Source organism: Medicago truncatula, chromosome 4 (assembly GCF_003473485.1).
Source record: "Medicago truncatula cultivar Jemalong A17 chromosome 4, MtrunA17r5.0-ANR, whole genome shotgun sequence".
NCBI classification, from domain to species: Eukaryota; Viridiplantae; Streptophyta; class Magnoliopsida; order Fabales; family Fabaceae; genus Medicago; species Medicago truncatula.
Window position 1 is genome coordinate 54,548,410 of NC_053045.1, and position 27,225 is coordinate 54,575,634.

General features: G+C 33.8%; 2 protein-coding genes across 3 annotated transcripts; one reads left to right on the forward strand and one right to left on the reverse strand.

The window, feature by feature from the left end:
* The first annotated feature begins 6,938 nt into the window (after positions 1 to 6,938).
* LOC11440635 (ABC transporter G family member 32) lies at positions 6,939 to 16,938 on the forward strand. The gene is made up of 24 exons (XM_003609152.3): positions 6,939 to 7,213; positions 7,960 to 8,080; positions 8,159 to 8,247; positions 9,451 to 9,535; positions 10,220 to 10,379; positions 10,461 to 10,537; positions 10,663 to 10,716; positions 11,058 to 11,148; positions 11,242 to 11,543; positions 11,627 to 11,908; positions 12,254 to 12,570; positions 12,658 to 12,818; positions 12,895 to 12,998; positions 13,150 to 13,309; positions 13,444 to 13,563; positions 13,663 to 13,754; positions 13,833 to 14,165; positions 14,272 to 14,562; positions 14,906 to 14,989; positions 15,085 to 15,218; positions 15,293 to 15,520; positions 15,992 to 16,163; positions 16,278 to 16,532; positions 16,669 to 16,938. The coding sequence occupies exons 1-24, from the start codon at positions 6,939 to 6,941 to the stop codon at positions 16,936 to 16,938; spliced, it is 4,257 nt and encodes a 1,418-aa protein (XP_003609200.2).
* Positions 16,939 to 17,955: 1,017 nt separating this feature from the next.
* LOC11440246 (transcriptional corepressor LEUNIG) lies at positions 17,956 to 26,124 on the reverse strand. Of its 2 annotated transcripts, XM_024781816.2 has the most exons (17): positions 26,024 to 26,124; positions 25,213 to 25,307; positions 24,994 to 25,103; positions 24,082 to 24,330; positions 23,886 to 23,980; positions 23,683 to 23,770; positions 23,509 to 23,587; positions 22,548 to 22,597; positions 21,408 to 21,707; positions 21,081 to 21,272; positions 20,610 to 20,709; positions 20,348 to 20,457; positions 20,069 to 20,218; positions 19,170 to 19,319; positions 18,961 to 19,077; positions 18,460 to 18,663; positions 17,956 to 18,359 (listed from the first exon to the last, which is right to left on the reverse strand). In XM_024781816.2, exons 1-17 carry the CDS (start codon positions 26,056 to 26,058, stop codon positions 18,216 to 18,218), a joined length of 2,268 nt encoding a protein of 755 aa, XP_024637584.1. In that variant the 5' UTR covers positions 26,059 to 26,124; the 3' UTR covers positions 17,956 to 18,215. The 2 variants fall into 2 exon arrangements, with proteins under 2 accessions (XP_024637584.1, XP_039688686.1); XM_039832752.1 differs by lacking the exon at positions 26,024 to 26,124 and having other exon boundaries at positions 25,213 to 25,417.
* Between the last annotated feature and the right edge of the window lie 1,101 nt (positions 26,125 to 27,225).

Sequence of the window (27,225 nt, forward strand, 5' to 3'; positions counted from 1 at the left end):
GTTTTGGGATCCGCTTAGGGCGAGCGGGTTACATGATTTGATTTACCTAGGCTACGCCACTATGCCTCATGCTTTGCTGATGACTCTATGCGAGAGGTGGCATCCCGAGACCAACACTTTTCACATGCCCTTGGGGGAGATGACCGTGACTTTGGATGACGTCGCATCTCTTATGCATCTTCAGATTGAAGGGCGGATGTTGAGCCATGAGAAGAAGATGTTGAAACATGAGGGAGCGGCACTACCGACGAGGCACTTGGGTGTGTCGCAGCAGGAGGCAGAGAAAATTTGCGGTACAAAGAATGGTCGGTACATTAGTTATCTGAAGCTGAGGGAATTACATACGAGGTACCTTGGTAGGGCTAACATATTGGCGGATACAGAGGATCCAGAGGAGATGGAGGAGATGCAGAGGGTTATGACATTTTGTGTGAAGTGTTATCTCTTATATCTTGTTGGATGCTTGTTGTTTGGTGATAGAAGCAACAAACACATCGAGTTGGTCTATCTGACGACCATGGAGGAGGGTTACGCAGGGATGCGTAATTATTCCTTAGGAGAGATGACACTAGCATACCTATACGGCGAGTTAGCTGATGCCTATAAGCCTGGAGACAGAGCTCTTGGGGGAAGTGTGACACTGCTCACTGTAAGAAACTTATAAATGTGAACCTTAACTTTTAATTTTTTTTGTTATATTTTTCGTGCGTAAAATTTAATAAATGTGATTTGTTTGGTTTGTGCATGCATGTTTTTTGGCGCATTTTCCTGGCTTTTTCAGTGTTTGATCCCAACACCGACTATATTGAAAACTACCCGGTTGCGGCGAGGTGGAAGCTACATAAGGGTCATGGAGAGGGGTTGACGTATCGCTCATTGCTTGATCATATTCAGTTTGATGACGTATGTTGGAGGCCGTACGAAGAGCACAAGGAGATCCAGGGATTTGAGGAGATATTCTAGTATTCAGGCTGGATTATTTGCGGTGTTCGTAGGGTGTACCGTTACTTGCCCGAGAGGGTTTTGAGGCAGTACAGATACGTCCAGAGGGTCCCTAGACATCCGACGGATGTTGTAGAGCTGACACCGCCTCAGATTGTGCAGACATTCGTCGACTTCCGCACTCACACGCTTAACGATGGCTATGTGTTATGGTACACTAAGGTGTCTCACCCTCAAATTTTGCCACCTCTTCCATGAGATCTTCCGAGGCCAGCAAACGAATAGCAGATCATTGTAGAGCAGTGGAAGCGGTACGAGGCGAGAAGCTCGCCTGACACCTATGACATGGTTAGTGTCGTTGTTGCCTGCGTTGATGCGCATATAGATCAGGAGGAGGTCATGAGCCCTGAACAGTGGTTTCAGGCCATGACCCATGTTAGGGAGCAGATCGCGTCGATCTTGACCAGGAGGCGAGACCGAGGAGGAGGCACCAGCAGTATCAGCAGGACCAGGAGTAGCAGTAGTTCGTTTTTTAGGACTTGTTTTTTAGTTTTGGTATTTTGATGACATTGATTTGTATATTCGTATTTTGATGACATTAATTTTCATTTCATTGGGATATTTTACTTTATTTAATGGTAAAAATATTGGTTTAATTAAGTTTTGCATTTGCACCAATATTTGTTGTGATTTGAACCATTATGCGTAAAAAAAACAGGTACATATGTTGTGTTTTGTGTTTGAAACACATTATAGGTTTAGGAAATGAAGCTACTGCCTCTGCTTTGGCTTCAGGACGCTTCGGCTGTTTACTGCCGAGAAAAACCTCGGTAGTTAACTGCAGTTGGTTTTGTGTTTCCTCTGCAGTTAACTACCGATGGATATTTTGGTATTTTACTCGTGTTTCTCAGCCTAACAAGATGTGTCAACAACAATTCTCACAGTTTTTACAATCATATAAATTAGACTATTACTTTTCTCACCCTATGGCCTTCTCCCGCACCCTGTAAAATTTTAAAAAATGCCCATGTGCATTTCAGATTTTAAAATTCGGATTCATGTTTACTATTTCAAATTTTATAATCCGGAAAATTCTTATGTATAATCAGCCATCAGACTCTCTCACATTTCAGCAGTTTTGAGTTTTGCTTTTAAAAACAACAAAAAAACTAAGTAAAAAATGCTAAAAACAAAATCATAAAAATATAAAAATAGCATCAAAAAATTCTAAAAATCAAATAAAACTAATGCAAATTTTTTCTGAGAATATGAAAAATTAAAAAAATTGAAAAATGTGTCTAAACGATGAAATTTTGGATTTTGAGGGGCGGAGTCCCGTAAGAAGTCCCTTCTTTGGGAGTCATGGTCCTTGAATTTTTTCTGATTTTCTGGGGAAGTTTCGGAGCAATCCGATCAAGTAGTCCGAAAATCCGATTTTTGATTAAGAACACAGGTAACAATGATCTAAAAGAGAAGGATGAGAGTTATGAAGATTAGTATTGTCCCTAAAATGAATATCCATGTTACAACCATGTTTAGAATTTGTGCTGATATAGTTCGGATTATATAATCCGAACTGTTTTACCTTGAAAAAGGGTGTTTAGGGGGTTTCCGGATTATGTAATCCGGAAACATCATGTAACGCGTCCTATTTTTTTAAGTTTCCGGATTATAAAATTCGGAAAAACCCGTTATTCATTTTTTTCATCCTTTAACAAAAGAATACATCATTCCGAATTATATAATCTGAAATGCTCCAAAGATAATTTTTTAAAAAATAGGACACGCGAGGAAAGATATAGGGCAGTAAAAATAATGCTCTATAAATTATGCAAAAATATAAAGACGCAAATGTCAAGTGGGTGACCATACTCCTTAGAAATTGGAATAAAATTAAATGATATTGACCAAACTCTTGGACTTGGACGACAAAGGCCAAATATTTTCATTCGATAGCATGTGATGTCATATGAGGCTGAGGCAATGTCATGAAATCTCATACCGTAGTTTGGCTTTTGTGTTCAATTATAGATACATGTGTGGATTTGATTGAGATTTTACCACTTGTAGGTTTAGGGGTCGGGGCTTTTTACAGTAGGATAAATAGTCCTAAAAGTAACGTCAAACAAAGTGGTCAAACATAAAAAAGTGTGTTCTAACAATTAACACGTTTTTATATCATTTGCTTTTGACACTTTCGGCTTCCTAGCATCAGAAGCTGCTGACCTTCTACATAGAGTCCAAAGGGTTGTGCATAGCAATGCTATGTCTCATAGGTTCATGAAAATTATATTTACGATGATTGATTTTGTCATCTAAAAAGATTTAGCATCGTAACTTGTCGCCCGCTTGTCTCTTATTCATTTGTAAGTAATACTGATAGTAAATATATTTCATGTTTTTGCATAAAAATAAATAAATTATAGATACATGGTTATAGATAGTTCCTCTTTTAAGCTCACAAATGCGCAAACCGTTTAGGAGATTGCTCCAAACGATACTTTTTACGTTTTTAAAGGTTTTGAGAGATAACTCATGAATATTGTTTTTTTAGGATAAGGTGCAAATAAAAGGCTAAAAGAGCACTCGTCGTCGTTGAATTTAAAACTTACATCTGTTTAAGTATTGGTGTTAGTGGGTTGCTTACGCTTCACGTATTGAACTGAGTGGCTGTGTTTTTTTTTTTGTTAGAATGCATGGGATGGATGCATTAGGAAATACCGTTGTGGAAGTGACCAAAAATGAACTAACTAATACAAGTTTTTACGGAAAATGATTGTTGAGTCATTGCATATTAGATAGGTTAAGTATTGTCAATCAGTCAACCTAACTCAATTTTGCGGTAAGAAAATTTGCTTTAAAATTGGTAATCTAATTGGAGGTTGAGAATCATTTTCCAGTTGATTGCTAGCCCCAGCTTCATTCCATTAGAGGTTTCCAAGAATCTTAATATGAATCAAATTTAATTTACTCTTTTTTTTTTGTGAATTAATCAAATTTTAACGTGAAAATAAAATATTTTCTAAAAAAAAAAAATAGTTTTACTCAAAAATACTAAAATGTGTATGATCAAATTAAATTATGAGCAATGCTATATATCAAGAAAGATTTTTTTAAGAAAATTTCAAGAATGACATGGCAAAATAATCACCCTTAGATTTTATCAAGAAATAGTCCTGAAATTAATGTTAACCAATAAAATCTCAACCTGGCCGGAAATCATGGGGTGGTGGGTGTTATGTATCTTTTTTTTATGAAAGATTAATAAATGAGACTGAAATCTAAAGGTGATTATTGTGCCATGTCATTCTTGAATTTTTCTTATAAAATCATTCTTGATATCTAGCATTTTCCTTAAATTATTTATTCCAAGTTTTTTTTTTTTTTGAATCATGGAGTCCAAGCATACCCCTAGAATTAATGAATTTTAACACAATCAGCGCACTTGAATAGCTTTTTTGGCGGATAGTTGTTATATTTATTTATTTTTTACTAAATTTAGCACAATGTCTATGGCATTATTCTTGTTTTTTTTTTTTTAAATTAAAAATATTGCATTATAAAAATGCTATACAGGGTGTGTGAAGAACAGACCAATAATATAAAAATCGCCATAAAAATATGATAAGATGATTCTACATACTAAAGATTAAAAGTCCGAGCAACTAAACAAAAATCAAAACAAACAACATCAGAAAAGAGCCAAAGACTCAAGCACCAACAAAACCTAAATGCCCTGGGAGTTGAATGAGTATACAACTCATGAAAATCAAAAGAAAAGTCTATCACATGAGATTTAAGCAACCCCATGGGAGAAGGTTGATGGTCTTCTCAAATAATATGAATCACATTTACTTCATTTTTTTTTTTTTGACAAGGAATCACATTTACTTCATGATTATCAAAGATAATATTCTTCCATGATTTTTAAATAGACCGAATAGTAGTCAACCAAATTTTGATATTAACCTTGTTCAAAAAAGCCACGAAATTGTTAAGTATTATCCACATTCGGATATTTCAATGCACAAGTAATTCCTAACCATAACTAAACACCATATCAAACTTGACCAAATTGAAATTCAAAACATAAAGGGTAGACTAATTCCTCCACACCATAACACATCACACATGACTGTGAATCCATTGATAAAATGTAACGACTAAACAAATTAACCATTTTGTACATTATTCATGAAACCCCTTACAAACAGACATTTTTTTTTAGAAGATTCATTGTTTATACCTTTTCAAAACTATTGATAATGTCTACAGCACTGTATTTAAGTTGTATTCTTTATTTTTACAGAAGATTTTAGTTTGTTATTGTTTTAGAAATAATTTATATATATATATATATTACTTTTTCTTGTAAAAGCAAAAATATTTTTTACGAACTTATCTCAAACAACTTCTCACAGGCTTCATACACGCACACTTTCTAAATCAAATATGTAAACTATATTTAATAACACAATAGGTCAAAAGGCAAGTATAAGAGAGAGAGGAAAAAAAGAGAGTTTAAAGGTGTTTCTTCTAACTTATGCATGTATTTGCAACGAAACGAAGAGCATTTAACCCAATATAATTAATATCGATATTCATGTTTCTTCACCATCCAAAATAATGTAAGAATTTGAACACATTTTATTTCAACCATCTTCCACGTTTTGTACATGTTTAGTCCCTTCCATTTCCAAAAAAAAAAAAAAAACTTCAAGTAGCATTTTTTACTAAAAGGGTTGTAACAACCCACCACATGTTGGAATTCAATGCCTGTCACTAAAAGCGTAAAACAGTGTCATTCGTGTACTGTATCACCGGTGCATTACAACGCTGGCCTGAGTGTCGCATTATTGCTAACGGGGTTGCATTGCATGATATGGATGACTGAACATGTTTTAGTTTGTTAAGATTAAGGATTAAGAAAGGATGTACAAACTTGGTGCTAACCTAGGTTTTGAGATTTTGTGTTCTAAATCAATCAATAAAGTTGTATCTTTTTAATCATTTAAATATATTTTTTCTTGTAAAATATACTATATTCATTCATAATCAAAATTATCTAAAAATATATTTATAATAAAATTAATCAAAACGAGTTAAAATTATATGACATGTATATTGAACTAACTACTAAATAAAATAATAATTTTGGTACATGGACCTAAACTTGTCTATTATTCATATCATAAGTTTAGTAAGTTACTAGTTGATTAATTAATTATTTATTGGGGTAATAATCATTTTAATTTTTAAATGTGTAACGAGTAGTCACAATAATATCTTAATAACTAATATCTTAATAACTATCAAATGATCATAATAATAAAGTGGAGAATGCCAATTAATACCCATGCGTCTTGGTTAAGGAACCAAAACTGGTAAAATTTTATAAAATGAAATGTTAACTTGTGTCTTTAAGACACATGTTAAAGAATCTAAGTGAAAATTTTATCTAAAAAATTATGTCAATTTATTCTTTTAAGAGATTGAAAATTAATGTTTTGTAATAAATATTTATCATTTATGAAATATTTAGGGTACAAATTAGTATAATCCTTTTATAAAAAGTTACATCTTCAAGAGTACATAATTTATATTTAAGGATTTCTTAGGACCGTGAACATTGGTTAACATGAACTTAATAACAGAATTAAAAATAGATAAAGAGGAGGAAGCGAGTGGAAAAAGAAAAAGGGAGCGCGCGCGTGAAATATGAATGGAATCCACAGTATTTCCCGCGGCTATTAAATGAGTCGGGTCGTTTTTAACAGCAAACAACACAACTACTATACTGCTCTTTAAGGAAATCACCCACTCACTCTGTGAACTGTGAACGACTACGTACTCTCTCTCTCATTAATATTTCAACTACCTATCCATCCTTCACTCATAACAAGGAACAACTCCTACTCTTTCTTCTTCTTCTTCTTCTTTTTCTTATTCATTTCCTTCATTCATCTCAATCACATTCTCTCTTTACTCTTTTCACAATGTGGAACTCGGCGGAAAACGCCTTCGCCAGATCGGAGTCATTTAGGGAATCCGGAGAAGACGAAGAAGCTTTACGCTGGGCTGCGTTGGAGAGACTTCCCACTTACAAACGAGCGAGAAGAGGAATCTTCCAGAATCTCGTCGGTGATAAAAAAGAGATCGACGTAACTCAACTTCAATCGCAGGAGCAGAAACTTATTCTAGAAAGGCTTGTTGATGTCGTTGATAATGATCCTGAGAGATTCTTCCACCGTATGAGAAGCCGATTCGACGCGTAATTATACCTTTTCCTTCATCATTCCTTTTTATTTTCGCAATATGTAGAGTACTACAACACACGATTTTCAAGCAATCGCGTTAATTATGTGTTTATCAAATTGGAAATGGCGCTACTTGTGCTTCATTTTGTTTGTTTACGTATAAGTTGATTTGCTTCTTTAAAGTGAAAAGTTTTACTCATGGAAGAGGTAAAAAGTGATTTCAAGATTTAAATTTGATTTTGGTATCTCTAAAATTAGAATTGATTTTTATAATTTGTAACTTTTGCCAATGAAAGTGATCTTTACACTCAACTCAATTAATATTTTAATTAAAATTAATTTTACAAAAATAAATTTAATCATAATCATTTTTAACTCAGAATAAAAGAGAGTATGATAAAATAAACCGTAATTTTGACAAATTCATTAGAATCTAATTTAACGTCTTACTCATGCTATTTCGTATCCAAACATGTGATTAGATGTTTCTTTTTCCGATTCTCATTTTCATTTTTCACACCAGCTTTGGCTGTATAAGATATGTAGGTATCTCACATCAGAAACAAAATTTAGATAGTTAATTATTTTTTTTAAAAGTTAAATTAGTCTATCTAAATTAGCACCGTTGAAAATTGAACCTGAAACTTCAAAGGAATACACTCTCAGATTTTAAATCAATACCATTAAACTAATTTAAAGTGGGATTAGATAGTTAATTAATGTCACTGAATGTGTTTTACTTGATGCATGATCTCCACAGAGTACATTTGGCATTTCCAAAGATTGAAGTTCGATTTCAAAACTTAACAATTGAGACATTTGTACACGTGGGAAGCAGAGCTTTACCTACCATTCCAAATTTCATCTGTAATATGGCTGAGGTGAACTTTATTATTGGTTTACCACTTCAATTAGTTTGAGCATAGCTTCATAATTTGATTTTCATATTGTGTGATTAGGCTCTGTTAAGACAATTGTGGTTATACAGAAGAAAGAGAAGCAAATTGACAATTCTTGCTGATATCAATGGGATTATCAGACCTTCAAGGTTAGTGTTGAAAGTTACTACTATTTTACTAAAGTCACAACGAAGTATGTATTGTTAACCACACTTTGACATTTCATTGCTTACATCTTTAAGACGTGGTGGGAACTTTTATTCCTTGTTGGTTGTTAGTTTGGTAACATAGTTCTCATATAATATAATATAATCATATGTCTTTTCCGTTAATCAATCCAAATGGATTTTTTTATTTAATTAGTAAGTCCTTTTTTTTTTTGTATGCCATGGCAATGTAAAGATTAAAAATTAAATTAAACTGTGAACCAATCGATAGTAAAAGTAGAATTTAATCAATACCTAATACCTAAATATTGCTTAAAAAAAATCAATACCTAAATATGTTTTAGTTCATAAGAAATTACAACTATTTGAATTTATTCCCTACAAATTTTTTATTCAATTTTAGTACTTATTTTGCTTTTATAGGGTGGGGACTAAAAGTATCAAACTTTTTGTAGAAATTAATAAAATGTGTGTAGGGATTAAATTTGAAATCTTACAGGGATTAAGATTAAGGTTATACTAACCGGTGTTTTTGAGGTATTTGTTAAGGAAACAAATAAGGTAAATTTGTATTGAAAATAATACTTTTCACACTTTTTTTCATTTTTATTTTACACTTTAAGATATTGACCATATAAGTTTCGAGATAGTCTTACTATATTTGGTTCCTGAACAAGTGCCGACCACTTGTTAGAATTTTCCTTAAAAATATACTTTAACTAGTTAAACAAACTAACTTAAAACTTAGTTACATAATATCATATTTAAACTTTTTTTAAAGGAAAAATAAAAATTAAATATATAAATATATACAAATCATAAATAAAAAATTATTACTTAACTAAAAAAATTAATTTTTTTAAACGCATAATTTTAAATGTTTTTTTTCCAAAGTAGTATATTTATTACGAATAAAATATTATTTATATCATTAAAACAAATATTTCTTATTGTTTTTAATTTATGATTCTTATATTTTTCTGTATTGGTACTACACATATACTTCTCTCCGGAAAATAAGGATAACTATTTTCCATTAAATAATTTTTTTTAAAACTTCCTTTCCTAATAATTATAATCCTTTCATTACATGAATGTTGTGTATGTGACAATGTGTTATTCTTGTTTCTGTATGTTGTACATGTTTCATGTTTGATAGATATTGTTGTTTTGTTATTCTTGCAGGCTAACGTTGTTATTGGGTCCGCCAAGCTCTGGAAAAACAACATTGCTTTTAGCTCTTGCTGGCAGACTAGGACCTGGTTTGCAGGTTTACTAAGATTTTTAATTGCATTGAACAAATCCTAATACCGTTCCTGTATGTATGGTCACTCAACTAATATGCCAACAGCATAGAAATTCTTGCCAGTCACACTGTTTAATTATGCAGCAAACTATGCAGTACAGAATGATTGTTAAAAACTTGACTGTAAAAAGAAACAATGTAAAACAATACGTGAGTCAGTTGTACATAAAGTTTATTTTGAAAATAACTATCAATCCCTCGTTTTCTATTCGACCAGTAGCGTTATTTTGTATATCTTTTGTACTAGAGAAAGAATGCTTAGACCGAGGCCACAATAGGCTGTTTGGAAATTGGAATTAATGAGAACAACTCTCTCGATTCTTTATAGCTTGAGACACTATTTTTGGTGTTTTGCTACACTCTGCTTGGATTTATCTCTCGTAGTATTAGATGCGGAATAGCATCATTTAGTATAAAAACATCGGTCATAAGTAGAATGGAAGGCTGAAGTGACCAACTAGACTGCACTCCACTCCTTTATGGAAATATAATTTTTTTGTGCATGGGTGCCTTCTCCATTTGATTCAGATGATGATTTCTAAATAGATTAAATAGTGACCTATACTTACTGTACTAGTATACTACGATCCTGGATTTAAGACTTGGTTTTCTTCGCATCTAATTTTTGTTCTTTCACTCCCTTTGAAGATGTCAGGGGACATTACCTACAATGGACATGGTTTGAATGAGTTTGTTCCTCAGAGAACATCAGCTTATGTCAGCCAACAAGATTGGCATGTAGCAGAGATGACTGTGAGGGAAACTCTCCAGTTTGCTGGTTGCTGTCAAGGCGCTGGATTTAAATTCGGTGTGTTTTTTTGTAATCATGTTAACTTATTCTCAATTTGTTCTTTTAGAGGCTGATTACTAAATTCTGGTGTCTTACCAGATATGTTGATGGAACTTGCTAGAAGAGAAAAGAATGCTGGAATAAAACCTGATGAAGACCTTGATTTATTCATGAAGGCACATACTCATTCTTTTTTTCTTCCCTTTAATGGGAAAATATCTCGTTTTTTTTCCTTTTCAAAATAAACATTGTAAACTGCATTCATGGACACAAATTAATCTACTCAAGATGCATTTTGCAGTCATTAGCTCTCGGTGGACAGGAAACAAATCTTGTGGTTGAGTACATCATGAAGGTATCCCTAAATACTGTTACTCTTGGATGCACAGTGAGTTGTCATGTGATTGTGACCTGAAATATTTGTTGCCTTGTTTTTTATTTTGGAATACTTTTTTTACTAATGGAATTCGTGATATAAAATAAAATTGTGGAGATACCAATGACTTGCAAAGAATCCTAAAAACACAATTGTGGACATCTAATAAAGAAGTAAAAAAATCCCCAGAGCCTAATTCCAACATGTGATTAACTTCTTTGGCAAGTTATCTAAAAAAAATATTCATAAGCTCAATTATGTGTGTATGTATATGATTATTTCATTGTTTAGTTCTAAGTACGAAAATATTTCTCACAAAGATATTAGGTTTGGACATGTGTGGTGACACATTGGTGGGGGATGAAATGCTCAAGGGAATCTCGGGAGGACAAAAGAAGCGGCTTACAACAGGTTAGTGAAGCGTACTAGTGTGTAACCCTGTCTTTTGTACTAGCGCCTTAGATACATTTGCAATATGCTAATCAGTTGATGTCTGATTTACAGGCGAATTACTAATTGGACCAGCAAGAGTGCTGTTCATGGATGAGATATCAACTGGTTTAGATAGTTCAACTACATATCAGATTATTAGATATCTCAAGCATTCAACACATGCACTTGATGCAACCACAATCATATCTCTTCTTCAACCAGCTCCAGAGACCTATGAATTGTTTGATGATGTCATTCTGTTGTCCGAGGGTCAGATTGTATATCAGGGGCCGCGTGAGGCTGCTATTGAATTTTTCAAACTTATGGGATTCAGTTGTCCTGAGAGAAAAAATGTAGCAGACTTCTTACAAGAAGTGAGTAGCAGTGATATTTGAATAAGTATTTCTAATACATTTTAACTTAAGTGGCTGTTCAGACTTAAAAATCTTATCAACAGGTCACGTCTAAGAAGGATCAAGAGCAGTACTGGTCCGTTCTCGACCGCCCTTACCGGTACATTCCTGTCGGGAAATTTGCCCAAGCATTTTCCTTGTATCGTGAGGGAAAGCTTTTGTCTGAGGAACTAAATGTTCCTTTCAATAGGCGCAATAATCATCCAGCTGCCTTGGCAACTTGTTCCTATGGAGCAAAAAGGGGTGAACTTCTCAAGATTAATTATCAGTGGCAGAAGCTTCTCATTAAACGGAATGCATTTATTTACATTTTTAAATTTGTTCAGGTAATGCTACCATTATAAAATCTACGGTACAAGTAATTCTAGTGAAATTACCTCAAGAAAAAGCAAATATTCTTGTAATCTCAGAATCTTCTTTGTTACGTGTTTGAACTTGTGACCCTTTCTTTTCATTATTTTAATTTTGTCACAAATAATGGCTTGATGCCTTTCTCATTGTTATTCCTTGTGTATATATAGAGGTTACAAGGCTATCCATATAATTACACTAAATAATTACATATAATGGAAACAAATCAATTTCTGGTTTATGTCCTTATTTCTTCGATATGCGTTTGTAACTATGTAAGGTTTATGTAGCTGATATTGACCTTTACTTACTATTTTCAGCTGATTTTGGTTGCTTTAATTACAATGACTGTCTTTTTCCGAACAACGATGCACCATGATACAATTGATGATGGAGGCTTATACCTTGGAGCACTGTATTTTTCTATGATTACTATTCTTTTCAATGGTTTTACGGAAGTGTCCATGTTAGTTGCAAAGCTTCCAGTTCTTTACAAACACAGAGACTTTCATTTCTATCCTAGCTGGGCATATACACTCCCTTCTTGGTTCCTCAGTATCCCAACTTCTCTCATGGAGGCTGGATGCTGGGTACTGGTATCGTACTATGCCAGTGGATACGATCCTGCATTTACTAGGTAATTAATCTTATGTTCACGTAGTGTTTTCATGTATTCTAAGAGTTTCTCTTGAGTAACTATTTTTGTGTCTATCTTGATCTGCAGATTTCTTCGGCAATTCTTGCTTTTTTTCTTTCTGCATCAGATGTCCATAGGTTTGTTTCGCTTGATAGGATCCTTGGGTCGGAATATGATAGTAGCCAATACCTTTGGATCATTTGCCATGTTGGTTGTAATGGCTCTTGGCGGATATATAATTTCAAAAGGTTAACTGCAATCTCTGAATGTTTCAAAATTCGTTTTGGTAAACTAATTTTCTGACTGTAACTTATTTTGAGGCAGACCGTATACCAAGTTGGTGGATATGGGGCTTTTGGGTTTCTCCTTTGATGTATGCACAAAATTCTGCTTCTGTAAATGAGTTCCTTGGACATTCCTGGGACAAGGTATAATCCTTGTTGTGATTGTGATCATTTGTTTTTTTCAGATGATAATGTTGTTAAGTGATGATATGATTTTTACTCAACATGAATTCTCTTCAGCAATTTCCTTACTGCATCTATAACGACTTATGTCACTATTTAATCTCGTTTACAGAATGTTGGAAACCAGACCATTTATCCATTGGGCAAGGCAGTGTTAAAAGCAAAGAGTTTGTATTCTGAAAGCTATTGGTATTGGATTGGTCTTGGAGCATTGGTTGGATACACAGTTTTATTCAACATTCTGTTTACAATCTTCTTAGCTTACCTTAATCGTAAGACTCGTCATTCTATATATAATCCCTCTAATTGTCTAATGTTGTGGTGCCTTCTGAAACTTCATAGACCAAAATAACTTTGTTAGAGAGACAGATTTCATAATATCTTGCTCTCTTAATATTTGCTTCAGCTCTGGGAAAACAACAACCCGTTGTCTCAAAGGGTGAGCTGCAAGAAAGAGAAAAGAGAAGAAATGGTGAAAATGTTGTTATTGAGCTGAGAGAGTACTTGCAGCATTCCGCATCAAGTGGTTTGTCAATATAAATTTCAGATTATACATTTATTTTTTACATGACTGTATGTGTATAGACCAGACATAACATTTTATCCAACTGTCTTATCTTCTCAGGAAAGCATTTTAAGCAAAAAGGAATGGTTCTCCCATTTCAACCCCTTTCTATGGCTTTCAGCAATATCAATTACTACGTGGAAGTTCCTTTGGTACGTAAACAAATGATTTTTATTTTTTTAAAATAAATTTGGTAGATTAAATGCTTTTTGGTTCAATTATTGCTTCAGGAGTTGAAACAACAAGGGATATCAGAAGACAAACTGCAGCTGCTTGTTAATGTTACTGGAGCTTTTAGGCCTGGTGTGTTGACAGCATTGGTTGGAGTAAGTGGTGCTGGGAAAACCACTCTGATGGATGTATTAGCTGGAAGAAAAACTGGGGGTTTCATAGAAGGGAGTATATATATATCTGGTTATCCCAAAAAACAAGATTCTTTTGCAAGAGTATCTGGTTACTGTGAGCAATCTGATGTGCATTCCCCTGGCTTGACTGTCTGGGAATCCTTACTATTTTCTGCTTGGCTTCGATTATCTTCAGATGTTGACTTGGATACACAAAAGGTGAGGCATGGAGACAAACGACAGTATGGCCATTCTGCATTTTATAGAGACATGTATTTTAACATTTTTTATCAAAAAATAACTTCTCGAGGGTTTTGATTGCCAGGCATTTGTCGAGGAGATAATGGAGCTGGTAGAGCTCACACCACTAAGTGGAGCACTAGTTGGTCTCCCTGGAGTTGATGGTCTGTCAACAGAACAACGAAAAAGGTTGACTATAGCAGTGGAACTAGTTGCCAACCCTTCTATGGTCTTCATGGATGAGCCCACGTCCGGATTGGATGCTAGGGCTGCAGCCATTGTGATGAGAACTGTGAGGAATATTGTAAATACTGGGCGAACGATTGTCTGCACCATCCATCAGCCTAGCATAGACATATTTGAATCCTTTGATGAGGTATTTTCCTTAAGAGAGGGCATTACAAGCATTTCATTTAAAATTGAGAATTTGAAGTTGTCTAATAGTAGGAAACATCGCCGCTCCATCCCTTCCCCTTGCTTGCTTTTATGTTGATACTGTTATGTTATGTATGTTGTTATACCACAATTTCTCTCTATTTTATTCTTTTGGATATGTAACAATACATGTATCTTTCGTATATACAAGTTTCTGTTATCCCGTCTCTTATTCGAATTGATTGATGGTTTCTGAGAGAGCAGCATGTTATGTTTCTATCTGAACTTCTCTATAACACTTGTATAATCTAATAAATTTGATGAAATCTCAATTTCTTTTACAGCTTCTGTTTATGAAGCGGGGAGGAGAGCTTATATACGCTGGCCCACTTGGCCCTAAATCAAGTGAACTAATCAGTTATTTTGAGGTCAGCTGAAGCTTGCTTAGGTCTCTTGAGTGTTCTATATGGTTTATGGTTCAAAGGTGAATCCTCAATTATTTATAATGTTTATACCTGTGTAGGCAATCGAAGGAGTTCCAAAGATCAAATCTGGATATAACCCTGCGACATGGATGCTGGAGGTTACTTCTTCAGTAGAAGAAAACCGTCTGGGAGTTGACTTTGCAGAAATCTACCGCAAATCGAGTTTATATCAGTATGTGTAGTTCTTAGCTGCAACTTTTGTACATGAATTTTTTATATATGTTAATATACCATCTTTTTCTTCAGATATAACCAAGAGTTGGTCGAAAGATTGAGCATCCCATCTGGTAACTCCAAAGATTTGCATTTTCCAACGAAGTATTGTCGGTCACCTTTTGAGCAGTTCCTAACTTGTCTTTGGAAGCAAAATCTATCTTACTGGCGTAACCCACAGTACACTGCTGTTCGCTTCTTCTACACTTTCTTCATCTCAATGATGCTTGGGACGATATGTTGGAGATTTGGTGCCACAAGGTCCTTTTTTTTTTTCTTCTTTTTTTGTTTAATTTCTTTTTATAATATCAATTTCAAACAACAACCTGTTTCAAATGCTTCATAAGTTGTCCATTTTTTATTATTTTGTACATCTCTGCTACGTTTTCCTGCTACAAGTCGGTAGTTATGATATGATGATGGATCCTATTTTTTAGTAAACATAAAAAAGCCCTGCAAGACACTAGTAATGAGTTGACGGAATCGGTTGGTTAGTCAGAATGCAGCTGAGACAAATTTACTAATTCAAGTTTTAGAGTAACGTGAGATTAAGAAATTATCTAAACAACCAAATGGTAGGAAAAATGCTAGACAAAAAGATCGACAAAATGCTGTTCAAGATGTCTGGAGGTTCATGGAATGTTTAGAACGATATGCTAATATAGTTTATTTATGCATATTTTGTTCTTTTACCATCAACCTTATGCAACACTCATATTTGTATTTATACAGGGATACACAGCAAGATCTATTTAATGCCATGGGATCTATGTATTCAGCGATCCTTTTCATTGGCATCACAAATGGCACAGCTGTTCAACCTGTTGTTTCAGTGGAAAGATTTGTTTCATATAGAGAAAGAGCTGCAGGGATGTACTCAGCTTTATGTTTTGCATTTGCTCAGGTATTTTTTCAGTTTGTTTCATATAGAGCAAGAGCTCAGGTATTTTTACTTACAAAGTGCCTGGAACCTACAGTTTTCCATAAGTTCACTAATGCGTTATCCTCCATTGTGCAGGTTGTGATTGAGTTCCCTTACGTGTTCGCACAGGCTATCATATACTCTTCAATATTCTATTCCATGGGTTCATTTGTCTGGACTGTTGATAGGTTCATTTGGTACTTATTCTTCATGTATTTGACTATGTTATATTTTACCTTTTATGGGATGATGACTACTGCTGTCACACCAAATCATCATGTTGCTGCCATCATCGGTGCTCCATGTTATATGTTGTGGAACCTTTTCAGTGGTTTTATGATTCCTCATAAGGTATGGAAACTGATGCTTTATTGCTTCCATTTACAGTTTCAGTCGCTCTCAACAATAATTTTGTGGACTACCTTGATGTAATGTTTTTGAGAATTATCTGTCATCGAATAACTTACTTCTCCTTGGAAATTTACAGAGAATCCCTATTTGGTGGAGATGGTATTACTGGGCAAACCCTGTAGCCTGGACTTTGTATGGTCTCCTAACTTCACAGTATGGTGACGATGATAAGTTGGTGAAGCTAACCAATGGAAAATCGGTACCCATAAGACTAGTACTCAAAGAAGTTTTTGGGTACAGGCATGATTTCTTGTGCGTTGCTGCTACTATGGTAGCTGGTTTCTGCATACTTTTTGCATTTGTATTTGCCTATGCAATTAAATCCTTCAATTTCCAAAGGAGGTGATGGGATGGACTTTGCTATTAGTTTTCCAATACATCGTAAAATAAGTGTCAAAAGTGTATAGGGATATAATTATTTTATAGCAGAGATCTTGTGTGCTTTGTAAACCAATAACAACACAATATCCAAATTATTTTGTTTTACATAAATCAGAGGCATATTTGTTGTAAAGTGAAGTGATGTATTATTGGTTTGTAGGCTTTCCTGTTAGATATATATAAGTACTTCAGATTATTTACTCTTTGGTTTAGTGTATACAAGTTTTTCTGCAGTTATATTGAATAATCAATCATACTCAGAAGTCTTTAAACCTTGGTGGTCACGAAATTCGTGAATATGTCATCTAGTTCTTTACTAATTTAATTAATTTTGTACTTTGTCTCTTATATATGATATGTGAGAGGTAATGTGTGGCAAACATTTTTCTAGTCTCTTTGATGGAGAAAGAAAGGCCAAGAAAAAAGTGCTAGGGACTCAACAGGAAAGGAAAAAATTACTTGGAGTTCATTCATTGATGTGAATTAACACAAATTGATAGAGACCCGAGTATTAGGGATAAGGAAAAGAAGGGTGAATAGATGTGGGTGAATTTACATATTTGACTCTACCTTTTTTTTTTTTCTTTTAATAGTTTGTGTGTTATTGTTAACATTTTTCAAACATGAACTTGTTTGGACGTAGATGTTAAAGGATGCTATTTGAGACAAAAAATAAGAAATCTTAAGCTAGTTTTATCGCTATTAACGTGGCTTAACTACACTAGGTAAAAACCACCACCCCAAATGGTTATTTGTTTGAGGGCATATGATTGTATTTTCAAGATTGTCATGTGAGTGCTAACACTATAGTGGTGACTACCTAACTTTGAATTCAAAAGGAATAGCCCTAATGTAAAAAAAAATAAAAAAATAAAAAAATAGGAACTGTTTAAGAAAAACAAAACACATCAAAATTACTAAAAAAATGATGTGGTGAAAAGTTATGGTTAGTATTTTAACAAAATATGTAGAGGATATTATATTTCCCAAGCATAATAACAAAACATAGTATTCCTTTCTATTTTCCTGAGGTTTACCACTTTTATTTTATACACTTTCTAAATCCAAATGTAAGAAAACCGCATTACTTACATTGGCAAAAATCCAAAACATGCCATTTACTGCTTGTAGCATAAGACCTATATATGAGCAAGTCTGAACAAAAATTCATATACGGAAAACCACTCCCTATGTTTGTTGCCTGAAGGAATGTAAACCTATATTCTCAACAGCAAGTGCAAGTCACTTCCAGATCTTGAAAGTCCTATCATGACTAACTGAAGCCACCAATCCAGTAACATCTGACACTGCCAATGCAGATACAAGCTTGTCGTGTGCAGGCACAATAAGTTTTTTGCTCTCCACATAGTCCCAGAGCATAAGCGACTGAATTAGAAAGAAAGATAATGAATGTCCTATCGGTCCAGAGTCAAAATAGTATGTATTATTCTTTGATATAGTAATAATATGATAATAGATAACTTACCTCACTGCAGGAAATGATCAAAATATTGTGGCTCGGATGGAAAACGCAGGTCTTGAATTTGCTCTCAGTTGCATTCAATTGCGTAATACATGCCCCTCTACAATCAGATCCAATGGCCCAGAGTTTGACCAGATCATTACAAACAGATGCCATATAATTTCCAGAAGAGTGCCAGCACACTGAACGAACAAGGCTCATGTGGCCCTAAAATTGATAAATCATGGATGGTCAGGAGCTACATTACGAGGAGGGAGAGAAAAAAAATGAGAGATAGAGAAAGATGACATTGATGGATAACACTTTGATGTTGGAAATGTATTAACTGTTTGTGCAAATTAAAGCTAAGTAAAAGAAATTAACTGATCTTAACCTATTATTTTAGGGATTCGTAGTCAGACTATCATTACCAAGATGAAAAATATAGCATCATTTGAGGTCAAATGAAACTTGAATAAAATCACAAACAGACAAATGCAAATGCAAACACAATTCACAGCTGACCTGCAATTTAAATCTGCAACTCAGAGTTTCTGTGTCAAACATGAGTATTAGATTATTTACTGCTGCTGCAAGAACCTTTCCCAAACCAGGTTGAAATCTCACCTGAGTTACACCACCCTGATAAAGTATTGGAGAATTTAAATTAATTTCAATCAATCTATAATTGTACGTTGGGATCTGCTTCATAATATCTGTTTGAGATTACTTACCTTGAAAATCCCAATACAACTACCATTTGCAATATTCCAAAATCTTATCTCCTTATTATCACAAGAACAAATAAGGCCATGTTTACTTGGATGAAAGTCTAGTGACAGCACAGCTGTATTCCCTGTAAATGTCCGAAGAGAATGACCAAGCTGCAATGTGTAATAAAAATTTCATTAATATGATAAGAGTAAAAAAAAAAAATCATTTAATAAAAAGAACATCTTAACTGATATAAGAAAAGTCAATGTGATGCACCATAAGACTAAAAAATGATAAATCATAGGAATTAAATCTACAGCAGATCCAGGAGGTCTTTTAAAGCTAGTTAATTTTCAACAGTAATACCAACATAATCAACTTTGCCACTTAGTTGCATGACTGATGCTAAGATTAAGTTACAACCTTGTAACATTCGAATATGTAAGGAAAAACGAAAAAAATTACTGGCTAGCAAACAGCATGAATGTAAGGGAAATGCAAGAACCAACTACAGGTTGATTATTAGCAGAGGACACTCAAGCCCCTCTATCTTTGACATATATCCTCTACTTCTAATCATTTATTATCAAACACTAGTACTCAGATTAATCCAATAAGTTTTACTTATCAATTTATTAATGACAATATTAGACTATAGTCCCATGCTTAAATTTTAATATAAGACAGAGGAAAAGAGGGTTGTAGAAGAAACAAATGGTAAATGACAAAGAAGGCGTAAATGTGATGATTAATACAATAAGATGTTTAAGGAGTGAGATTAGAAATGGGTTATAGTTTTCACGGCAAAGATTTATATCATAAAAGTAAAATCCTGATTATTTTCTCAATCTCTATTTAAATCCAAATTGGTCGATAATTACTATAAAATTGAAGTTGAATCATGAAAATCTAAACTTACATTATTAACATCCCAAACCTTTACAGTTTTATCGGCTGAGGACGTAGCAACATAGAACATGCTTGGGCTAAATCTAACATCAGTTATCCGTTGAGTGTGCTCTTCAAGCGTAGATTTCAGGTTAAACAATTTTGTGCACCATAGAGAAGCCTGCATCTCATAGCAGGTTAACAAATTCAAATTGATAAACAAAAATTTCTTTAAACAAACACTAAATATAACAACATTGCTGAATAGAGATCATTTCATAATTAAAAGTTGGATCGACCCAGAATATACCTTTTTATCACGACCACCAGTAACAAATAGTTTTCCATCCGAGGAGAAGTGACAACAGTCAACTTTATCTGAACTAGCCAATATATGCTTCATCTCATTAAATGAGACTCCTAATGAAAAGCAGACCATTCAAATTTGAAACCGTAAGCTTTTCCATATAGCCATATAGAAATTCCAGTCCATCAAGTGTCTATTGAATTGGGATGTTTTTTGGAAGGGGGAAGGGAGGGTGGACAATTCAAAACTATCAGATTTATCATACCTCTGTCAACTCGTCCATTATGGTCTGCATCAGCAAGAGATGAGAGTGACTCAAAATTGTCCGCCAAAGATCCGTTGCTCTTGAGATGGTCCATATGAGCCTGCCAAATAACAATTACCTTGAGGTCAAGTAGTGTTTTCAGGATGCCTAGATTATTGTATGCTCAAGAAATCTAACATGTCCACTGTATTAATGGAGTGACGATTACAAAGATAAGCATAACTCAAATGTGCTGATATATTTACTCTTAAAAGTCAAGATTTCCTTGTTTTTCTAAGGGGGACATGATCATTATGCATGCTAATATTAACAAATAAAAAGTAGCTTTTCAGAGCCTATAAAAAACATTTCATTCTACGGACAATAGAAACATAAGTTTTCAAAAAGGAAATGGTGCAATGTTAGGATGGCACAATCAGGCAATGTATACAGGTAGTATTTTGAGAAATTGCATGAATAATAGTCTCGGACCAATTGATTCTGTGTTGATGCAAGTGAGCCCAAACCATTCTGTTGCCAAGATGGCAGTCGTGACTGCATAGTTGGTGTAGAGGATGAACCAGAAGATGATCCCATTGTGTTTGCAGTTCCAGAGCTATTGGCAAGACCTGAACATGATCCTACTTTTTGTTTTTGCTTCCGTTCGACTTGACTTTTGGAAGCCTAAAATTCACACACACTCATTAAAAAACCTAGACATGCATTACAGCTCCTAAATATTGCTCACAGGAAACTTAATGGAATACAATTATAGTGGTGGAAAACTTAATTCAACTCAGATATAGGGTTGGTTGATACCTTATGGGTCATATCTAAGTTCAGATGAGGCAATTCAGGGAAACCAATTTGTGCAGGTGTTACAATATTGGGAATGGAACCACCTACAGAATTTGATTGGCCATCGTTCCAAGGAACCATATTTTGATTATTGGCAAGCACACTTGGTCTTTTGCCATCAAAACCACTGACAAATGGATTAACTAAATCCTGCTGTGCCTGAAACATAAGTTGCTGCCGTGGTGAAAATTGATTGGAAGATTGTGAAGGCAGAATCAAATTATGCTTATGAAGAAGTTCCGCATGATGCTCATCCAGTCCCTAAAATAATTGAGATCTAATCAGAAATAGGATTGCTCACCCAGTGGAAAGAACATTGATGCACCTAAATAACATAGATGGATATAAGAAACGGTGAAGATGAGAAAGATAGTCTATATTTTTGTTGTTTTGTCACTTCCTCACAGCTGAATTTAAAGCCCAATTAATTAATAAACTAAAAAATCCATGATTTCATATCACAACCGATTTTTGGTAATTTTCACTTCACATTGACTTCTTGTATAATAAGTTAAATCTCTATAACAGAAGGTGTAGTTGTTCTGCACAAGCCAAGTAGAGAGACTTCCTTATTATTAAACTAGGACGATGATCAATCAAACAGGTAATGTCCCTTCACTGTTATGATAAAGTTTACTTCATTAGTATATAAAAATATATGTTGTTGTAAGAAAAGTACCGAATAACATTAAATGCATGCATACCATTATTACAAATGATCTAAATGACACTTAGTGTACCTTTATCAATATGAGAAAGTATATTTCAACCTTAAAATGCTAAATATTCAAAACTAATAAGAAAATTACTAAATATTCAACCTTAAAATGCATCCAAGGACAAAGCTAATAAATATTACTGTGTAGAAAGTTAGACAAGACAATGTTATCTATCGAGTGAAGAATGAAATTTATATAATCCAATGAAGTAACCTCACTGCACCACTGAATGCCATTTTCCCTAATATATCCAGCTTTCTACTTTGAATTTAGAAAATCAATGAACCATGAGAGATAGACTGGGGGAATGTCACACCAGCCAACAGGAAGAAAGAAAAAAAAAATCACAATGTTGTTATGGAGAATTAAGCCAAAGTCTTACTGCTAAAGGCCACCCTTTCAGAGTCAAGTCGCTACCACCTTGATTTGAACCTAAAATGAGTTGTAAAGAAAAAATCAAATGTATATCCTAAAATTATGCCATTACAATATAATGCAGATAAAAGAAACATCATTTGAGAGGTGTCATATAAAGCAAGTATGCACAAAGCAGGGAATGTTGAATATTTCAAGAATGGAAGCAAACAATAAAATATGAAAGCTGACATAATCCAGTTAAGGTAATAGAACAAGGCAACTCCCTATCAATCAAGTCTATGTTAGGAGAAGCCAAATAAAGAGGAAAATACGAAAAATATGTATCTGTCATAGTTGTCAGGTGTTATAAGTAACAGACTGACAGTAGTTAGTTAGGAGGTAGTTAGGAGGAGGGAAAGGTTGTTGCAAGGGAGTCTCAGTTTATTAATTGGAGAGTTTGATAGAGAGAAGGCATCTTTTGTCAAGTAATAGTTGAATGGGAGGTTGCGTTTTCCTCAAACTATTTGTGAGTTCATTGAATTTCAACAATAAAGATTATATACCTTCAGAGGGAATTTTTCTTATATGATATACGTTAAGAGTTCAAATCTGGTTCCAGTTCTATCATAAGATGTTCACTCCAATAGCTTAAAATAGCTTAGAAGTATTTTGCAAGTAACCATGTCCAATTTATAATTTTGCAGAACAACTACTACAACATAACTATTTACAACCTAAGATAGTATGAATGATGACTTTCAGCCTTTCAGGCAACAACAACAAATAAATCCAGTAGCATACACTTTCCAAAAAAGGGGCTGAAAATTAGTTGGGAATTAAAAATATTGAAGCCAGTTTACAGTAATACAGAGAGTGAATATCTTTAAAGGTCCCTTATTGAACATACCGAGTCCTCTATTGAAAGACTAACAAGAAAACGTAAACTAGGTAATGTTAAATTCAACATGAAACAACAAAACCAGTACCATGATGAACACTGTAACTGGATCCTTCTGAAACAACAGCTCGAGACCTCATCATTGCACTCATGCCACTGTGCATGGCCTGATTCAAAACAAAAGATGGTAAATACAGCAGATCGTTGTGAATTTATATGCGGGTAACACGCAAATCAAGAAAAAAGTTATGTTCATGATTACTTGTGTAAACCCTGGAAGTTGCTGGTTCTGATTTTGATCCTGTCGAAGTTTCTCTTGTAAAATGCTAAGTGCACTGGCCAATGTTTGTCTGCAAACAGAATTTTACAACTTGCAAATTCAGCCCAAAATGAGATAAGTATCATCAAGAACAAAATGACATGAATAACTAATAATTTCATCAAAGACAAATGATTAGTAGGCACCCTGAAGGTTGTCCACCAGTTATTGGTGTTATTTCGTTGAACAACATGGCACAATCCTCCATTGGAAGCTGACCGCGGGTATAAGCATTCATTATCTGTATATTAAATGGTATAAAGTAGAAACAATATCATGTTGTGATAGAAATCATATAAAAAAAATCAGGTCTATATTATAATCTTCGAACAAACGTAATACCTTAAAGGTCCTGTCATCTAAAGCATTTCCCTGAAGGGGAGATGCCAACCTGTCCTCATTTAGTTTTGTTGCCATTGTATTAGGAGTAACCCGGTTCTGCCTCACCATAGGAGCATTGTTTATGGGACAGAGAACAATGCCATTAACACTTTCTTGAGTTTCAGCCCCATATTGCTGAAGCTGAGCAGGGCTCTGCAATATGAACTGGATTCTCTCTATTTCTTCTTCTTGCTTCCGCATTTCTTGAGCCTAAATTTGTTGGAACTATCATTTTTAAATTTATACTGAGCAAATAATTTATGACCTATGGTACATACTAAACAATAGAAACAAAGCTTATGCATAGATACATAACATCAACTTCTGATTTTGACAGTGACAGTATCTTAGGATAATAGATGCAAAGTTTAAAATATTAATCATCATAGAACCACAGATAATGGTAAATAATGTAATAAAAACAATGGCTAGTAAGTACTCCATCCGATCTTAATTATAAGCAACTTTTCACTTTTTAGATTCATTAAATAAATGATGTATATGGTTTATAATAAAGACTACATACATCATTTATTCAATGAACCTAAAAAGTGAAAAATTGCTTATAATTGAGGCCGGAGGGAGTAAGAATAGTAAACCACAGAAGTTTTATACCAAAAATGGTCAAATAAATAGATAGAACCCCTTGTATACAAAAATTCCAAAGAGGTGCAATGTACAAAAATAAAGAAAACAAACGGTATATATGCTTAACCTTGATCTCCAATTTCCAATACAGATAGATTGAAGATAACAATGAGCACAATGCATACAAAGAAATACGCATAAAATCGAAAAGGTAAGGACAGAAAGGAATCAATCCACGAAACAAAAATAAAATCGATTACATCTATTAAAATGGGACAAACTCACCTTAAGGTAAGATAATGCTGGTTCTGAGTGTGAAAAACCTTGTTTGGCCATAAACAATTCCCAGAAAACAGACCACCACTCGAAGAGTGAACCACCAGGTGCATCCATAACTACACCATATACCAAAATTAAAACTCAAATTCAACAAAACTAGAAGAACATTTACTTTTGCATATAATAAATTTAGTTCCCCTAAAAATGATCTTATTGTCATCTTACCAATGTTCTGTTCAACATTGCCTTCATCATGAAATATTCTTGCAGTTTCATACAATTGATTCTTCACGAGGTAATCGTAGATAAAAGCATCTAACCTGTTTCCAATCCCCAAAAAATTATAAAGATAGCTAGTTAGAAATGGAGAGAATAAGTACATGTTTGTAATGAATCATTATGTTTGCTATGAATCATTGACACTGACACGTCGATACCAATAATAATTTTAAAAAAATGAATGCAATCACGTGTATCGGTGTTATGTCGGTGTCAAACACCAACACATGTTGGACACTAGAAGTGTCGGTGCTACAAATTATGTTTGGTATCACGGTGGATTGTCAAAATCACGGTGAGCCGTAATCATGTGTGTCAAGTGTGTTGTGTCGGTGTCTGACACCGACACCTGCTACAAAATGTTTGGTATCACGGTGAGCCGCTTTGTAGCTTTTACAGCTCACCGTTATTCTCGAAAACCTACCGTGATATCAAACATGCATTAAGTATAATAAATAATCAAAGTGATAGCAAACAACATCTAACCTAGAATTGAAAAAGAACTTCAAAAACAAAATAACCAAACGAAAAAAACATTAAATCAATTTAGATTTTGGTTCTAACTAACTTAACCACAAAATCACTTGCATTAACTTCATAAATCTTAGTTACATTTATTTTCCAACAAGAACATTAAATTCAAAAGGTCATGAAAAAAGAAAAAAGAAAAAAACATCAATGCGAGAGAAACCGTGTACAAAGAAAAAAGGAACAAAACAAGGTAACAAAAATGGCGATGAGTTCAGCGATTTCATACGCTTTATCAGGTTCATCGTATTTGGATTGAGACATGGTTGAAGAGCGAACAAGAGTAGCAATGGCTCAGTGGTGGTTTCCCGCTACAAAGTGTAATGTAAGCAAAACAATGATATTGCTCAAACTGAAAATAAACTAGTAAAGACCCCAATTTATTTATAGACCACTCAAAACTCGAGCTCGCAATTTTTTCACGGTTCAATTCAATGTATGTAAAAAAGTAAATTAGTTTATGACATTTTTATGACTTAAGGGCTAAGTTGTCTTTCTGAAGGATCGATATGGTTAAAAAAAACCGTATACGACTGAATTAAATTTTTAGTGAAGGACCGATATGGTTAAAAAAACCGTGTACGACCGAATTAAATTTTTAGTCAAAATTATTTTAAATTTGTTAAGAATTTAGATTTTTTGTAAAATAAATATATTTGTTGATTAAAAAGGATAAAATTTATAATTAAATTTCCTTTTAGGTCCTTTCAAACACAGTTCTTAAAAGAATTATCATGATTTATGACACATTACAGTTGAGAGTATTTTATTTTGGTATATCTTTGTTATTTGACGGCACATACATTCTTGCTGGTCACGCGACACAATATTAGTTGACATGCTTCGCAAATGTTTTGTATGTAAGGATTTTTCGTCACGTTTTGTGTGAGTATCCTCTTGGTGCATCATTCAAATTAAATCTTTAATTGGGAACTCATGATTCAGCTGTTAAAAGATCAAATTTTTAATATACTCGTTTTTTTACGATAGTAAAACTAATTTATCTTGATAAGTATGTAAAACTTATCCTAATAAGGTCTCTAAAGGCTTAATTTACACAAACTTTAATCACGTCCAAATCTCAATCATAAATTCACTCAACACACCAAAACATAAGTTTGGTGGCATTTTTTAAAATAAGAAATGAGATTTCCGATGCAATGTATGTCTTAATGTACCTTTATCAAACTATTAATTACAATGCAGATTTTCGATGCAACGATAAGATCACTTGATATTTTTAAAAATAGCATTTGAGATTTCCGATACAATGTATGTCTTCATGCACCTCTGTCAGACTAGTAATTACGATGCAACGACAAGATCACTGACATTTTTTAAAATAACAATTGAGGTTTCCGATGTAATGTATGTCTTAATTCACTCTTGTAAGACTAGTAATTACAATGCATATTTTTCGATGCAATGCAT

Coding starts and splice junctions, on each gene's coding strand:
- LOC11440635 (XM_003609152.3), top strand. CDS start 6,939: ATGTGGAACTCGGCGGAAAACGCCTTCGCCAGATCGGAGTCATTTAGG. Junction 12,999..13,149: donor TTGGACATTCCTGGGACAAG/GTATAATCCTTG, acceptor TCTCGTTTACAG/AATGTTGGAAACCAGACCAT. Junction 14,166..14,271: donor TTGACTTGGATACACAAAAG/GTGAGGCATGGA, acceptor TTTGATTGCCAG/GCATTTGTCGAGGAGATAAT.
- LOC11440246 (XM_039832752.1), bottom strand. CDS start 25,369: ATGTACTTATTCTCTCCATTTCTAACTAGCTATCTTTATAATTTTTTG. Junction 25,104..25,212: donor CAATGTTGAACAGAACATTG/GTAAGATGACAA, acceptor TATATGGTGTAG/TTATGGATGCACCTGGTGGT. Junction 23,771..23,885: donor ACTGGTGGACAACCTTCAGG/GTGCCTACTAAT, acceptor TTCTGTTTGCAG/ACAAACATTGGCCAGTGCAC.